Below are 16,793 nucleotides of genomic sequence, written 5' to 3'. Positions count from 1 at the left end.
GACATGCTTCTATTGCGTGGGTTGAATCAGAACATTTGGAAGGAAATAAGCCAGGTATGCTTATAATTTCTTGATTGTACCTGTCTTCCAGAGCCCAATGTGGTAATTGCTGCTTTAATCTATGGTAATACTGGTTTTGCTGATAAATAGCGTAGTTGAAAGCATTTTCTCGAACAACTTGGTTAACAGTTAATTTGATTAACAGTTCGATTAACAGTTCTCTCATTGTTGCAAGGAACCTAGATTTCCTTCTAGCTCCAGGCCTGCTTAAACTTCTCTGTGGTCAGCCGTGGTCTAGGCCAGAGATTGTTCTCAATCTTCTGATTTAATCTGAATCACCTTGAGTCTTATTTTTAAAAAGATTGTTGGGCTCTACGCCAGACATTCTGATTCAGTAGGTCTAAGACAAGAAAAAGAATTAGTTTATTTTTTAAACAGATTCCCAAGTAATGTTGCTGTCTTTTACCAGGGGGGCACACTTTGAGAATCACTGGACAACATGAAATTAAATCATGTTGTAGGAGCAACATTGACCCCTAGGTTGGTGCCATAAATTAATCAGGAACAGGATGAAGATTAGACAACCAGACTTTTCATGCTGTGTCCATGTTTTGGTCTGGAGCTATTCTCTCCTCAAGGTGTCTTTTTCAGCCGAAGGGTCTGACCACACATGAATGTTTGGCATAAATTATTATTATTTTTTGTCATAACAAGGCCCTAGACTAACTCTGACCCTCTCTTAGCTGCATCTGTGGTATGGGACTTCACATACCTTTCTAGTAACTCCCCACCCTCCCACCCCACCCCATGTTCCCCCTTTTTAACCTAAGGCAAACATCTTTACCGCTGAAGATGGCTGATGATGAACTGAAGCGTTGTCTTCCTGTGGTTACAATGTAATAAACCATTCTCTCTTCTTCACCAGGTCTCTTTATTTAGGGACTAGGGGTAAATAGACAGACCTGACATATGGAATTCCTGGAGTTTGGGCCTGGGTCTAAAACTCTGGTTTCAGTATACATAAATAAGCATTAAATAAGCATTCATTATATTCAATTATAGTATATATTCAATATAGTAAGATAAGATTCAGAGACTAGAAACAGCTCTCTCGGACTGATAAAAAAAAATGGTGACTTTGTTGTCAACCATAGTGTAAAAGGTAGAGACTAGCGATAAGTTAGAGACTAGATGTTGCAAAGGATCAATCTGGCTATGCTCTAATCATCTGGACTTTTCTGATAGAAACTGTTGTTTCTCCCACTGAATCTATATCATGTCCCTATTTTTGTCGAAAGACCTCTTACAGAAATAAGATTCTGGGAAAGAAGGAACAGCTGATGCTATGCAAAACAAATGTACATACTACCCAATGTGGAAGAAATAACTGTATCTCAAAGCTCATAGAACTCATAAATGTTATAGACTGTGATAGACAATTTGCTCCAGGAAAGTTAGAATGTGTTTGTGACTTTAACTGAGCATCACTATCCCACAATACTGTGAAATTTGGGAAATTAGTAACCACTTAATCACAATAAAAATTTTTGAAAAAAAAAAGAAATTAGATTCTGTGCTCACCCAAAATGCTCATGAAGATACTTTCCAGCACTTATGAAACTATTTGCAAAAGAATAGATGCTATTTGTAGTTCATATGATTAGCCTGAAATGAAAACTTTCACTTCAAATAGGCAGTCATAAAAAGTGTGAGAATGTAATATTTAGCATCATAATTGAGAAGTTTTTTTCAACTCTGAGTCCTTAACAAATATGGTTAAGGATGTAACTCTTCAGACCCCCAAATGTGCCCTTCCTATGATTCCTGATGATAAATAAGAACTTGTCACCTAAAACATATTCTTCTTAAAATCTAATATATTGATGATTCTATATACCTATGGAATAGAAGGAGATATTCCATGGTGATGAAGGTATTTTCCCTCAGGTTTTTTTATATCAACAAATAAGGTGGAAGTCATATAACTTATGACCATTTTTAATTTCATTTGGCTTTCACTCATCCTTTTAAAATATACATAAAAGATACTTTCTACTATAATGTGTTTAGAATCTATATAGCAAGTATGGCTTGTTTTGTTTTTCCTCCTCAGAGTCACAGATATCCAGGTGAACCATAATTATTGTTATAATTATACTTCATTAATTTTATGTTTTAAGAAAACTTTGATACCTGGGCTATAGCTTCATGTTTAGTTGTATTGAACCTTGCATTAACAAAGTGTTTTGTTCCTATATGATTGCATAAAAAAGTCTGAGGATGCTGAAGAAAGAGAGATATGTGACTGAAACTGGGTTTTTACACCCCCAAGTTCACAGTTTTGGAATCCAAACTAGGCCGCGATACTCCATTCTACCAAATAAAGAGACCTGGTGAAGGGCAAATAAAGGGGATTTATTACATAGCAGTCATAAGAAGACAGCACTTCATTACATCTTCAGTTGTCTTAAGAGTTATAGACATTGGCTTTTGGTTAAATAGGGAGAACTGGAGGTAGGGCCTAAGAAAGGTATGCATAATTAATGCAGCCCTGATCAAAGTATGGCCTGGTGGACCACTGACTCGCCTTTGTCTTTGGAGGAGTACTGAGGAAGTTATCACTTTACCATTGGAGTCTAGGATGAACCAAATGCCTGGTAGGCAATCCCCTGAGTTGTGCGTTTAAGGATAATAAGAAGAAAGCATTGTCTGTTTGAGGTTTAGTTTGCCTTCCATGGGAGATATTACCAGTGAATCCTCTTTCCTACAGCCCAAAGTGTTTGTGAAGTGACTTCAACAGAGACTAGCTGAGATCAAAGGGTAGGAAAACCAAGTTAGGGAACTTTTAATGAATTCGTAGGGCTCAGCCAAAGCATCTTTTAAGTTGTTTCTTGCATGCTGATTTCACAACTGAGAGTTAAACTATCTTATTCAAACAAAGAACAAATGAACTAGATATCTGCTGATTTATTTCACATCGCCTCCTGTGGACACATTGCCAGAAAACTAATCATGCATTCTTTTAAAATTAGACACTATTAATAAATACTTATTTAATAATTATAGTCTCCTTCCAGATTTAAAATGCTGTGATTTTATCATAGTAATTTATTTTGGTTGGGCATATTCAGTAATGGTGATGGCAGTATAGTCATCTGTATAGAGATAGGATTCTGAGGTATAAAAGTCATTATGTTCCTTTTTTTTCCAATACCCTAGAACATAAAAACAGTGCAAGTTTTTGAGACATATTAAGTTACCACAAATTTAGTGGCTTAAAACAGCAAACGTTTATTATCTTTCAATTGGCTAACATCTCACCTGCTCAGGGCCTCATGACCCTGCAATGAAAGGGCCTTCTAATAGTGATCTAACCTGGAATTCTAGTTCTCCTTCGGAATTGACTTCTTTGTGCTTGAAGTAATGATCTCTTATCCCTTCAGGCCTTCCTTTTCTTAGGCAATACACAACATAGTCATTAAGTCAGACACTCTCTGCAACATGTCTCTCACTTCCAGATCTTCTTCTGAAAGATTCACCTAGCACAGTATGTTCTTGGTTACATCAGATGATAGAAAACCTTAGTGATACCAATAAAATCTGTATACCTTTGAATGCCCTATCATAGTCCTGAGAGTCATAACTCATCTCCTTTGTTATATTGTATTGATTAGAAGCTAGTTACAGATCCTCCCTGTGCTCAAACAGAGAGAGAATCATGCAAAGGTATAGATACCATGCATCTGGAATCATGATGCCATCTTTGAATTCCACCTATTAAAAGTAGACAAAATATGTTGGGATTTATGATGATCTTTCCTAATTGTTCAACAGTAGTTATTTAACTTCTCTATTCTTCTATCTGGAACATGAAGGAATAGGATGATGATTTTATCATGTTGTTGTAAGGACTAATGAGGTGATAAATCAAATTATCTCTTAAAAGTCTTAGCATATTGTTGGTTTCTATTGTTAACAGTTATGCCTGATGTTGCTGTTTTTACTGATTAAATTGCTTAAATTTCCCTCCTTTTGTGATTAGATACCTTTAATCTCATAACAATAATGTTTCAAGTTTTTAAAAAATGGATTCATTCCCCAACAGCTTTTAACATTGATAACTTCATCCTTCTAAGTGCACTTTCTCAGCACCCCTGGTGTACCTGTCTTCTGCTTTATTTCCTGCCTCCTAGCCAGCTTCATCTCTGCTTCCTTGTATTTCTAAAATGCCCCCAATGCTTATGCCACAATCTCATAGAAAAATTTTTGAGGGATTTGTAGGCATTTTTAAAAGTACTAGATACAAGCCAGGCACTGGTGGCTCACACCTATAATCGTAGCTACTCAGAAGTCTGAGATCTGAGAATCATGGTTCAAAGCCAGCCAGTGCAAGAAAGTCCATGAGACTCGTATCTCTCATTAACCACCAGAAAGCCAAACGTGGTAATGTGGCTCAAAGTGAGGGTACTAGCCTTGACTGAAAAAAGAGCTCAGGGACAGTGCCCGGGCTCTGAGTTGAAATCTCAAGGCTGACAAAAAATTAAAACAATTTAAACACTACTATATATAATAGAGGTTTCCTCTGCCTTGTCTCAGAGCCTTAACAGTGCTTATGATAAATAAATAATAAGTAAATAAATTTAACATACACACTCATTGAAAAAACCATTTGCCTATTTAATGACTCAAAAATTATAATTCAACACTACTCCCAGTAATTTTTATGCTCTGCTTAACTCTTCTTTAAAATATACTTATCTAGAGGAAGAATGAAACAAGAAAGCTGGAGTCTGAGAAACAAGATATTGATTTCTTGATAAAGAAAATATAAGTAACATTATACTTCATGGAATTCATCTAATATATACAAAGTGACTATCATAAGCATAACCTTGTAGTAGACTACTGTGATGAATACAGCTAAATGGAGAGGTTTTACATTTAGGAACAGTCTTTGCTCACAGTCTTTAAAGTCTGTGTGTGTGTGTGTGTGTGTGTGTGTGTGTGTGTGTGTGTACATGTGCGAGTGAAGTTCATTGGCAAAGATTCTTTGATACCATAATACAAGTTACTCTAATGAAATATAATTAAACAGCATATATTTAGTTTGGATATTCTGCAGAAGGAACTATCATCAGTTCCACTCACCATCAACAATTAATTCAAAGAATATAAACAATTACCTTGAATATGAGTTGGAACATATTAAAAAATCATATAGATGATATGTTTACCATAAATCAATATCTATATTTCCCCAAAGTCTTTCCAATGTCAGTAAATGCACACAACATTATGGTGTATCCTAAGAAAGATGTATGATGGTCATGAGTTCTTTGATATGAAACCTCCAATGGCAGGGATCTAGGTACAGGTAACTTCCTAAAGTAAAATAGAAGCACCCCAGCTGTAGTTGAAAGAAAATACTATTTCTAGTTTTATTTTCTAGGGTAAAGCTAGTTATTACAATGAAGGCCAGGCTCAGGGATAACACCCAAGCACTGAGTTCAAAGCCCCAGGACCTAACAAAAAGAAAAGTAAAGAAGGCCAGCTACTAGAGGTAAGGCCAAGTAACAGAACGTTAAGCAATTTATTGTGGGGCTAATGTAGTACTGACATTAATAACTTACACATAGGATACCTATAAGCAATGTATTCCCCAATTTTTACCTGCTTATTGTTTTTGTTTAAGAGAATGTGAGAATACAGTAGGTAGCCAAAGTTTATGTTCCTAGGCTGTTTGTAACAATTATTTAAGTGGTTGGCTTTCTGATTAAAGGTAAGTCTGATGGATATTTTATATACTGTGTCCCTGTTCAAGCTAAATTTGGAAGCACTTGCTATTTTCAGCTGGGTGCCATTTTCTTTTTTTAAATTTTATTTTATTGTAAAGGTGATGTACAGAAGAATTACAGTTACATAAGTAAGGTAGTGAAGACATTTATTTTCAAACAATGTTACCCCTCCCTCATTTTCTCCACTTTCCTCCCCCCCTGACTTCACTCTCCCCCACCCTAAGTTATAAAATTCATTTCCAACATAATGTCTGGTGAATACCACTATTGCATTGGTTCACCCTTTTCCCCACCATTTCTGTGATTCCTTTTCCCTTCTCCAAATCAGATACACTTATATAGAAGACAAAGAGTACCAAAATAAAAAACAGTGACAACAGGAAGAAAACAAAAAGCAAACTGCAAACAGTACACTAAAAACAAAAACAAAACAAAACAAAAAATCCTCATGTTTCCATATCTTGGAGTTTATTTCAATTAGAATAATTTTATATGGTCATATGTATATAGTTATTAGTATATTGTGATCTTCTGCTAGGACTATCCAAGGCAGATACTAATTATTACATATGAAGGAAATCATGCAACCTATGTTTCTTTGGGTCTGGCTTACTTCACTTAGTATGACTTTTTCCCCAAATCTTCCCATTTCCTTACAAATGAGTCAATGTCATTCTTTCTGATGGAAGCATAGAATTCCATTGTGTATTGTGTGTGTGTGTGTGTGTGTGTGTGTGTGTGTGTGTGTGTGTGTGTGTGCGCGTGTGCATGTGCATGTGCGTGTGCGTGTGCATGCGCATGTGTGTGTGTGTTTGTGTGTACCACATTTCCATTCATCTACTGTGTGTACCATATTTCCATTCATCTTCTGAGGGGCATCTGGACTGAATGAATATCTTAGCTATGGCAAATAATGCTGCAATGAACATGGTTGTGCTGGTATCTTTAGTGTGGCCTTGTTTGTGATCATTTGGGTAAATGCTCAGAAATGGGATTGCTGGATCCCACTTTTGGGCATTTACCCAAATGTTTACAAACAAGACCACACTAAAGCTACCAGCACAACTATGTTTATTGCAGCATTATTTACCATAGCTAAGATATGGAACCAACCCAGATGCCCCTCAGTAGATGAATGGATCAAGAAAATGTGGTATATATACACAATGGAATTCTATGCCTCCATCAGAAAGAATGACATTTCCCCATTTGTTAGGAAATGGAAAGGCTTGGAAAAAATTATATTAAGTGAAGTAAGCCAGGCCCAAAGAAACATAGGTCCCATGGTTTCCCTTATTTGCAATATCTAGTATAGGTATGAGTCAAGCGGAAAAGGTCAGATAATGTGATGTTAGGAAAACGAACCCTTAAATATGTATTTTAATGTTTTCGTTTCTTTCATGCATGTGTTTCTAACGCATTTATAAGATTATTTCTTTGTTGCTTTGTATGTCCCTCCCCCACAGTGTAACCCCCGCTTTCACTATATTTGATGTCAGTATAACATGTGGAGGAGATGGGGACAAACAAGTCGTTTAAGGATACAGGTGGACCTGTTGCAACAATGAGAAGTACAAAATGTCATGTCAAAACCAGCTTTACAATGTCGGTGTGGGGGGGGAGGGGGGTATGATTGGGTGGGGGGGAGGGGGGAGGCTGGGAAGGGAGGTGAAGGGTAAACAAAAGAGGAGGCTGCAATGCTTGGTAAGAAATATATGCATTATCCTGCCCATGTAATTGTAACCCCTCTGTACAGTATGTTCTCAAATAAAATTTAAAAAAAAACGAAATGGGATTGCTGGATCATAAGGGAGCTCTATGTTTAGTTTTTTTTTGAGTAATCTCCATACTGCTTTTCAGAGTGGTTGAAGTTTACATTCTCACCAACAATGTAGTAGTGTTCCCTTTTGTCCACATCCCCACCAGCATGTTATTGCCATTTTCATAATGTAGGATATAACACAGCCTGTATCCCAGGCACTTTGCTAAGCACTGTAAAAACAAGATGAATGACAACATCTTTTTACTGTGAGGTTCACTACCCAGTTCAGAAATCCCATGTCAACAGACAGAATATTACTTCTAACATACGAACTATCTTGTGCCTTCTTTTCTTTTTATTTCAAATGCTCATCTTATATTGCACTCATAAAAATCAGGAAATCAATCATCTCTACAAGCTCTTATTTAAGTTTAACATTATCTGGAAATATTTGTACTATACTTACTAGGTTTTTAAATCCACGTTATTTCTATGCCATCTTTACTTCTAGATGTTTTACAAACCAATTTTTAATTTAAAATATTTTTATTGTTATTATGAAGGTTATGACACAGAGGGGTTACAGTTACATGAGGTATAAAGAATACGTTTCTTTTTGTACAATGTCACCCCTTCCCTCATTCTCTCTCCCAGCTTTTTTTCCCTCTTAGCCCCATTCACAAGTTATATATTTCATTTTCAACATAATGTCTAGTGTGAATTACTGCTGCATTTGTTCACCCTTTGTCTCTTCATTTCTGTTCAATGTTTTTATGAGGATCTTTTCCCTTTTCTTTGGAATGGGGAATGTTGTGGGAATTCATGGACACATTACTTACTAAATGGAGACCTCCATTTAATATCTCAGTCAATTTAGCAATTTCTTATAAGGGAGATGTGCTGGCATCTGCATCTGTGTTTGACAGATGAGGATGCCAGGCAATACACAAGCATCTGCAGTAATCTGCTTAATATTGCATTGATAACAGAGGATAACTCCAAGAAAGAAATCGCATTCTCTGCTTGCTAGACTTAATGCAATTTTTGTTACATAAACCTCTGCATGTTTCAGAGACGTACTCCAGGTGTGTTGACTTTGTTCTTTTCAATGGATTTTACTGAGGACTCATTTCCACTGGTGTTTCTTAGCACACTTAGTCTCCATTGCAGCTTGTGGGGGAAAAAGGAAAAAGGAAAACATCATGACTTAGGGAACAAAGGAGATGTAAGCCAGGTGGGAGAGACAGTGTAGGGAATTTTTGAGAGCTCTAATGCACAGATTGTGTGCTCCTGCAGAAAAAAGAATAACGTTAAGGAACAAAGAGTTCAGTCTAAGTCCGTGTGCTTCTCTTTAAATTAAAACCCCTTCATTACAGAACTCTAACACCATTTTTTATTTGTGCATTTTAAAGCGATCTGGCAGTTAAGAATATATATTAATGTATTCTACTTTTGGTAAATCAAGGTTAAACAACTTACTGAACATACCACATGTGGTGGTATATATTATCACGCCACATCACCCAACCATTAATATCTTCTCTGTGAAATGTTTATGACTATAATTGCTGCCCTGATTATATACCATGTGAACTTGAAGCACATTATTATATTGGGTGACTAATGGAATTTGGTAACAATGCACAGAAATTGGTATTCTGCAAGGAGTTACATTTTAAATTATGTTCTTTACAGAGTTTGCTGTGGATTTCATGGCTCATCTACCTCACAGTAGGTTAGTGGATGATGAATTGAAATCTTCCTCCTGAATAGTAAACATAAGAAGCTATCCCATCTTCCCTTAGTTTGCAGGTCTTTTCTTACTGTGCATTAAAAAGAAAAAGAAAATGCAATCTCTAAAGTTTGAAGTGTGACTATTGTTAATTCTCTTTGTATCCATACTTATAAAGAGAAAAGGTATGATGTTTTCCTACATGCATTGGAAGTCATAGGCGTATGTCTTCAATCTTTAAAAATGCCATTTAGGATCTCAAATAAGGGTACAGTTACAGTATTGCTTTTTAAAAATTTTATTGTAGAGGTGATGTACAAAGGGGTTAGAGTTACATAACCATGGAGCAATTACATTTCCATTTGAACATTGTCAACTTTGTCCTTTTTCTTTCCCAGTTATTCCCCTTTCAACATCTTCCCCCAACAGACTGTACAGCTCATTTCCACCATAGTGTCTACTGAGTATCACTGCTGAATTGGTTCACCCTTTATTTCACCTGTTCCATCGTTTCTGTGCTTCTCCTTCCCCTCCCCAAATCAGATAAAGTTATATACAAGACAAAGAGTACAGAAATACAAAAAAGAAGGGAATAAACCAAAGGACAAAAGGAAAGAAAAAGAAGAACCTCAAACAGTACAATAATAAGCCTCTTGTTTCCACTTCTGAGTACAGTATGCTTTCTTTTTCCAGGTAGGTCACTTGCCCTTGGAATCTTTAGTCTTCCTCCCACTGGTGGATGATCATAACTCCCATTCCCATGTTTCTAAAGACCTTTCTAATACAATGAAATATAATGCAAAGACTGAGTAGTAGAACATTTTCAGTCAACATAAAATTATTTCAATGGTTGCTTGAATTTCTCAACACTTAAAGACATTTACTTAGTTAAAGTAAAATTTAATACTATGGAATGTTTAGAAATAGAGATTGATGTCTTTTTTTCAAAGATAAATCTAAATTAAGCCTAGACACATTTTTACATTCATTGGATATGATATTCTTTTGATAGTTTACTATAGAAAGAAGTGTGGTAGACTTTAAAATTTGGTATTGATATTCCTCCACCCCTGTTCTTTATGCTAAGGATTGTTTTTGCTATTCCGGGTCTTTTATTGTTCCATACAAATTTTTAGATTGCTTCTTCTATTTCATTGAAGAATGAGTTTAGAATATTAATAGGTATTGCATTGAATTTGTAGATAGCCTTTGACAGTATTGACATTTTCATGATGTTAATCCTCCCGATCCAGGAGCATGGGAGGCTTTTCCACTTCCTAAATTCTGCCTTAATTTCCTTTTTTAGGCTTTTAAAGTTTTCACTGTAGAGATCCTTCACTTCTTTAGTTAAGTTAACTCCTAGGCATTTTTTTTGTGTGGGGCTATTACAAAAGGAGTTGCTTTCCTGATTTCAGCCATGTTTTCCCCATTGTTGGCATACAGAAAAGCTGTTGATTTTTGAGGGTTAATTTTATACCCTGCTACTTTGCCAAAATTTCGGGTCAGCTCGAGTAATTTATAAGATGATGTTAAGTGAAATGAAGCCCCATATAGGGACACAACTTGTTTTTTTCTTTCTTGCTATTGTTTTTAATGTATCTAAATTATACTATGTGATTTTTTTTGTTTCTCTTGTATGTTCATCTCCATGGTATAATCCCTGTTTTTACTGTATTTAGTGTCGGTGTCCTGTGTCTTGTATGTACATTTTTCTAATTTGGGGAGGGGAAAGGAAATAACAAAATGCTGAAATAAGGTTGACCCATTGTAACAATGAGATGTACAAGACACCATGTAGCAAATGAACTTTCCAACTTTGGGGAGGGGATCTGGGAAGGTGGGGAGGGAAGGGATGGCAGGGGAAAAACAAAGGAGGAGGTAACAATGCTCGATAGGAAATGTACTCATTACCTTACTCATGTAACTGTAACTTCTCTGTACACTATTTTTACAATAAAAACATCAAAAAAACAAGTGTGATAGATTTTTTAGGAACCATAACAGATACATAACTGTTGTATAGTTTTATCAGTCATGGTCATCAAGAGCTTTATAGCAACAATTGTGTGCGTGTTTGTATATGAGTCATTTGCAAAGCTTGGTCTGTTGGACTATCAGCATCAGAATTATCTACAAGTTAGTTAAAGAGGCAAATTTTAAGATCTACTCCCAGACTCTTTGAACAAGATATTCTAAAGTAAGATGTCCAATTAATGAAGAGGCATCATTTTGAAAGCCACATGCATCGGAGATACTATTATTTGCATTTAATAGATGATACAATGTTAATGAGTTCTGCAAGTCTGGAAAACAGTAACTCTTAAAAGAACTGAGTAAGGGACCATTCAGTGCCTTATACTAATGAGAATAAGTTGATAAAACTGCTACTAACACAAGAAAATTAACCTACAAAGAGTTTTACTGACACAACTAACAATTTTTGTGGTCCTTTTTCTTCTTAGTGGAGGAGAGGAAAAGATGTAGTAAAACCCCAGAGAGCTGGTTCTTGCATGTTAATAGAAATGGGAGATGCTATTTTAATCATCATGTTTTAGCTGAATGAGTACATGAACAGCTTTTCCAAGTGGGTTTTTCCCATGCCACATTAACCACATCCACGGTGCTCTATGCTGGATTTCCTACACACACAATTTTACACACCATGACAGAAGTTTTTAGTAGTATCAGTTTTTAGTGGTATCCTGTGGTATCAGAATGAATCCCCTGGGGAAGATGGCATTAACTATCCCTCCATGGCTTTGGAAATAAGTGTTTCCTCCAGAGTTGAAAGAAGAAAACAGTGCTCATTATCTGTAATGATGCCTGCTAAGATGTAGGTTCTCTGTGAACTCATTTCAGGTTTTGTGTGTATAATCAAACAAGTAATGTTTCAGTCTATTGTTTGTTTGTTCAACTGTGAAAATATCCTGGGATAGAAAATGTTCGTGTCAGACTAGGTAAAATGTATTGTGTGCAGGCAAAATTTGTATTCGATGCATATGTAAAACATCATGCAACATATAGAGAAGTATATCAAACATGTATGTTAGTGTTTTATGAATAACTAAAAGAGAAAAGTTAGGTAAGGTCTGCTAAATCTGAAGTTGATTGTTGTGTATCACAGTCAACATAACTCTTGCAGTTTTTCTTTTTTTTTCTCTTGTCACTTTTTCTTTTGTTTTTTATTTTATTTTATTTTATTTGTGAACATATTGTACAGAGGGGTTATAATTACACGGGCAGGATAATGCAAACATTTCTTACCAAGCATTGCAGCCTCCTCCTTTGTTTACCCTTCACATCCCTTCCCATCCTCCCCCCTCCCCCCACAATCCTCCCCTCTCTCCCACCCCCCACCCCCCGCACCTACATTGTAAAGCTTGTTTTCGACATGACAACTTGTACTTCTCATTGTTGCAACAGGTCCACCTGTATCCTTAAACGACTTGTTTTTCCCTATCTCCTCCACAAGTTATACTGACATCAAATATAGTGAAAGCAGGGATTATACTGTGGGGGAGGGACATACAAAGCAACAAAGAAATAATCTTATAAATGCATTAGAAACACTTGCATGAAAGAAAAAAAAGATTAAAATACATATCTAAAGGTTCATTTTCCTAACATCACATTATCTGACCTTTTCCGCTTGACTCATACATATACTAGATATTGCAAATAAGGGAAACCATGGGACTTATGTTTCTTTGGGCCTGGCTTACTTCACTTAATATAATTTTTTCCAAGTTTTTCCATTTCCTAACAAATGGGGCAATGTCATTCTTTCTGATGGAGGCATAGAATTCCATTGTGTATATATACCACATTTTCTTGATCCATTCATCTACTGAGGGGCATCTGGGTTGGTTCCATATCTTAGCTATGGTAAATAATGCTGCAATAAACATAGTTGTGCTGGTAGCTTTAGTGTGGTCTTGTTTGTAAACATTTGGGTAAATGCCCAAAAGTGGGATTGCTGGGTCATAGGGGAGCTCTATGTGAAGTCTTTTGAGGAACCTCCATACTGCTTTCCAAAGTGGTTGAACAAGTTTACATTCCCACCAACAATGAAGTAAGGTTCCTGTCTGTCCACATCCCCTCCAGCATCTGTTGTTGTTAGAGTTCTTGATTTTTGCCATTCTAACTGGAGTGAGGTGGTATCTCAATGTTGTTTTGATTTGCATTTCTTTTATGGCTAGGGATGTTGAGCATTTCTTCATGTGTTTATTGGCCATCCTTCTTTCTTCTTCAGAAAAGTTTCTCTTTAAGTCTTTAGCCCACTTATTTAATGGGCAGTTGTTTCTTTGAGGATTTGTTGTTGGGGGATTTAATTTTTTGAGTTCCAACAGTTTTTCTTACACAATTCCTGCCATTGCACATTTATACTTGTTCTTTCTTGTCTCTATAACCACCTTTCCTTCTAAACGCACACACACACATACACACACACATACACACACACACATACACACACACACAATGTTGTAAGGCTGGCACATCCCTTTCACTATTGTGAGCTGGCAGAAAATATATGCCATGGCCTCCTGATGCCTATGTCAACAGGCATTTAAAGTAATTTCTCTGGTAGACAATAATTGGATCATTTGTGAGCTCCTCCAAATGGAGAACTGACTCTTTCATTTTATGGTTCAACCCAACTGGCCTTTACCTGACACAGAGCTGACATTTAATAAACAACACTCAAGCAATTTCATTATTGACTTTTTCAGCATCTCCAAAATGCACCATTAGTTTGTGCCAAATTCTGATTCTTAATGAGTAGATAGAAATTCCAGCATTTTAAATCCTCTCTTTCCTTGCCTTACTATTCTTCCTCCATATTGCTTCTCTCTTCCTATTATATACCTTGATTTTGTCTCCTGACTCTTACATCTCCTCTCAATTCCCATATTCTAGATTAATCTTCTTCAAGCTTGCTTTCCTTCTTCCTATTTCCTCTCTTCTACACAATGGTTTGCTTGTTATTTCTGTGGAGATAAAAAAAAAGAAGTTTTGTGCTAGTCAAGTTCCTTATGTCTTACTTTTTATTTCCCTTCTCACTCCAAGCTAATTGATGCGTTTACTTAAGAATAGCATCAAATCTTAGACTGAAAGTATTGTTTCCTAACAATGTTGTTTCGGACGGCAGGATAATAATTGCATCACAACTCTGTCCTGAAATCTCTTTGGCAGGTTGCCATATATCACACCAAAGAATTTGAACTAATTTGTACAGGGCTATCCACAACATAAAATGGACTAAGAGGTCTTCTAAAATGGGAAAAAGGAAATGTGCAATGTTCCATTAGGGAAATGAGGTGGAGCCAGGTGTTTTATTGGGTCTGCTGAGCAGGTTTGTAGTTCAGGGAGATCCCACTTTCTGTTTCCTCCTTATTGTGCTGCAACATTGGAGAAATTATCAGACGTTTCTCCAGATATTTGGAAACTATGAGTGGCTGTTTGCAAAACCTGCCTGGGAATATAATCATCCAACACTTGCAATCTTAGAGTCTATGATCAATCATACACACCTGTGTCCAGAGTTTCTGTTAATAGCTGAATGACAATGTATTGCCTCCTCTAGGAGAAGGTGATTAGATTGCTGCATCCAACTGGCATACTCCCAGGAACTATAGGTTGATAATTGGATTTATCACAAGATATTTCTGCTCACTACTCCATAGCCTTTCTGGCTAGTGACAGTTCACGGTGTAATTTGGTGACCCACATGGCTCAACTTTCATGGCTTCATGTCCTTGGGTCCACTTTCTGAGTTTCTAACCTTCTGATGTTGTCTTCCATGACTTTTCTTCATCCAAAGAGAATTTGGAATGCCCCCAGTATGAATTATCTCCCCCACTACTACCATGGTTCAAGGTTATTATGGTTTACTCGCGTACCTCTTGATTCTTCTTCTTATCACTTTTTTCTATTAGTTGTCCCCCTCTAAGTGCTTAAAAGATATGGATTTCTCAAGGTTTGGCCCCAAACCTCTTAGTGTTTTCTTTTCTGAGTTATTTTTTTCATGTTGTATCCTCAAATTTGGGTGAGCTCTTTTCCTTCACACATCTGTTCACCATGCTTAATAACTTCTCCATAAGCCTCTCCTTTAGCTATCCTCTGTCCATTGTCTACCTTTAGCAGTGAACAACATTTGTCATTGATATACTCTCCCATTGACATACATATAGGTACCATCACCCTCATGTACATTTGTTGGCAATCCAGAGAAGCAAATGTATTGTATATGTCTTGGGCCCCAGAGAAATGTGCATATTGTGGATGTTCAATGATGATAATTAATAAATGTTTTCATGATCATGGTATGAAGTCTGTGTGTAAAAGGCTGGGCTAGGGGAGACAGATCCATCTTTACTCTGGCCAGATGAGATAGGAGGGTAAATGAGCAGATGGAAACATCACCTTGACCCATTTACCTAATTATCTATCCTCTGACAAGCCTTCATATTCTCACCCACACTCAGTGATGGCAGGATGATTTTCAATGGGTGAACAAGAAAGACTAATTCCTCATGACTTAGCAATGGTATGGAGAATAGCCCAGAGACTTAAATCATGAATTTCATTCTTTCAGAATGTGTTAATAAATGGAACAGTTATTAGTGATCTTTTTTTGTTTTACCACAATTCTACTGAGAAGTGACAGCAAGAAGAAAAAATATCTCAACTACAGAGAAACTCTCAGGCAAGACTCAAGACAGTGTTCTTTTTTTAAGGATGTCAATAGTGTAAAAATAAAGAAGAGGAATCTGTGTAGTTGGTTAACAGATTCTCATTTTTGCCTTCCAGGAGACGGAGCTGTTAGATCTTAGTCTCGTCAAAGATGCCAGGTGTGGGAAACATGCCAAAGCTCCCAAGGTAGGAACTGAGCGTCGGGCCCATACCAGCTGCTGCCTTGATTATTTATCTGTGTCATGATATCAACTGATTGCCCCAATTAAAAGTTTCTCTGTTGTAGATGTTGTAAAACACAACAGCCAGTCTGCTCGAAATACTTCCACTTTTATTAAAGGATGGAAATAATGAGAGAGCATATGGACAGTGAGACCTAAATGCTTGCCCATTGCCCTGTGATTTTGTTTTTATTTGAAGAAAAGTACAAGTTATAAATTAAGCATGCCTAACTGGAAATTATGGAATCACAAATACTCCAAATTCTGAAGCATTTTAGACTAGATTTAATACCACAAATGAAGAGTTCCACACATGACCTCTTGTGAAAATCACTGCCAAAATGCAGGTGTGCTAAAGATGTGGTACAAAATTATTTTCAAGCCATATTCATAAGATGAATATGAAACATGAATGTTTTTTCTAGACTTGGAAATATCTTATACGTTTATGCAATTATTTCAAAATCTGAAAAAATCTGAAATATAAAACTCTTCTTGGCCCAATCATTTTAGATATGAGGTATCTAACTTGTACTGCTTAATTCTAAATAGTTAAGATGAGCTTGGAATTTCTTGGAAATTCATCCTTG

General features: G+C 36.4%; 1 protein-coding gene across 3 annotated transcripts in view; it reads left to right on the top strand.

Moving 5' to 3' along the window:
* The window catches only part of Plcb1 (phospholipase C beta 1), a 661,556-nt gene that overhangs the window by 197,867 nt on the left and 446,896 nt on the right, over positions 1-16,793 (top strand). For all 3 annotated transcript variants that reach the window (XM_070006762.1, XM_070006761.1, XM_070006760.1), the window contains exon 3: positions 16,100-16,168. In XM_070006762.1, the coding sequence (XP_069862863.1) occupies positions 16,100-16,168 (69 nt within the window). The remainder of the gene's footprint in view (positions 1-16,099; positions 16,169-16,793) is intronic.

Source organism: Dipodomys merriami, unplaced genomic scaffold, assembly GCF_024711535.1.
Source record: "Dipodomys merriami isolate MVZ:Mamm:240054 unplaced genomic scaffold, mDipMer1.0.p SCAF_7, whole genome shotgun sequence".
In the NCBI taxonomy this organism is placed as follows: domain Eukaryota; kingdom Metazoa; phylum Chordata; class Mammalia; order Rodentia; family Heteromyidae; genus Dipodomys; species Dipodomys merriami.
This window is presented reverse-complemented; position numbering and strand designations above follow the sequence as displayed.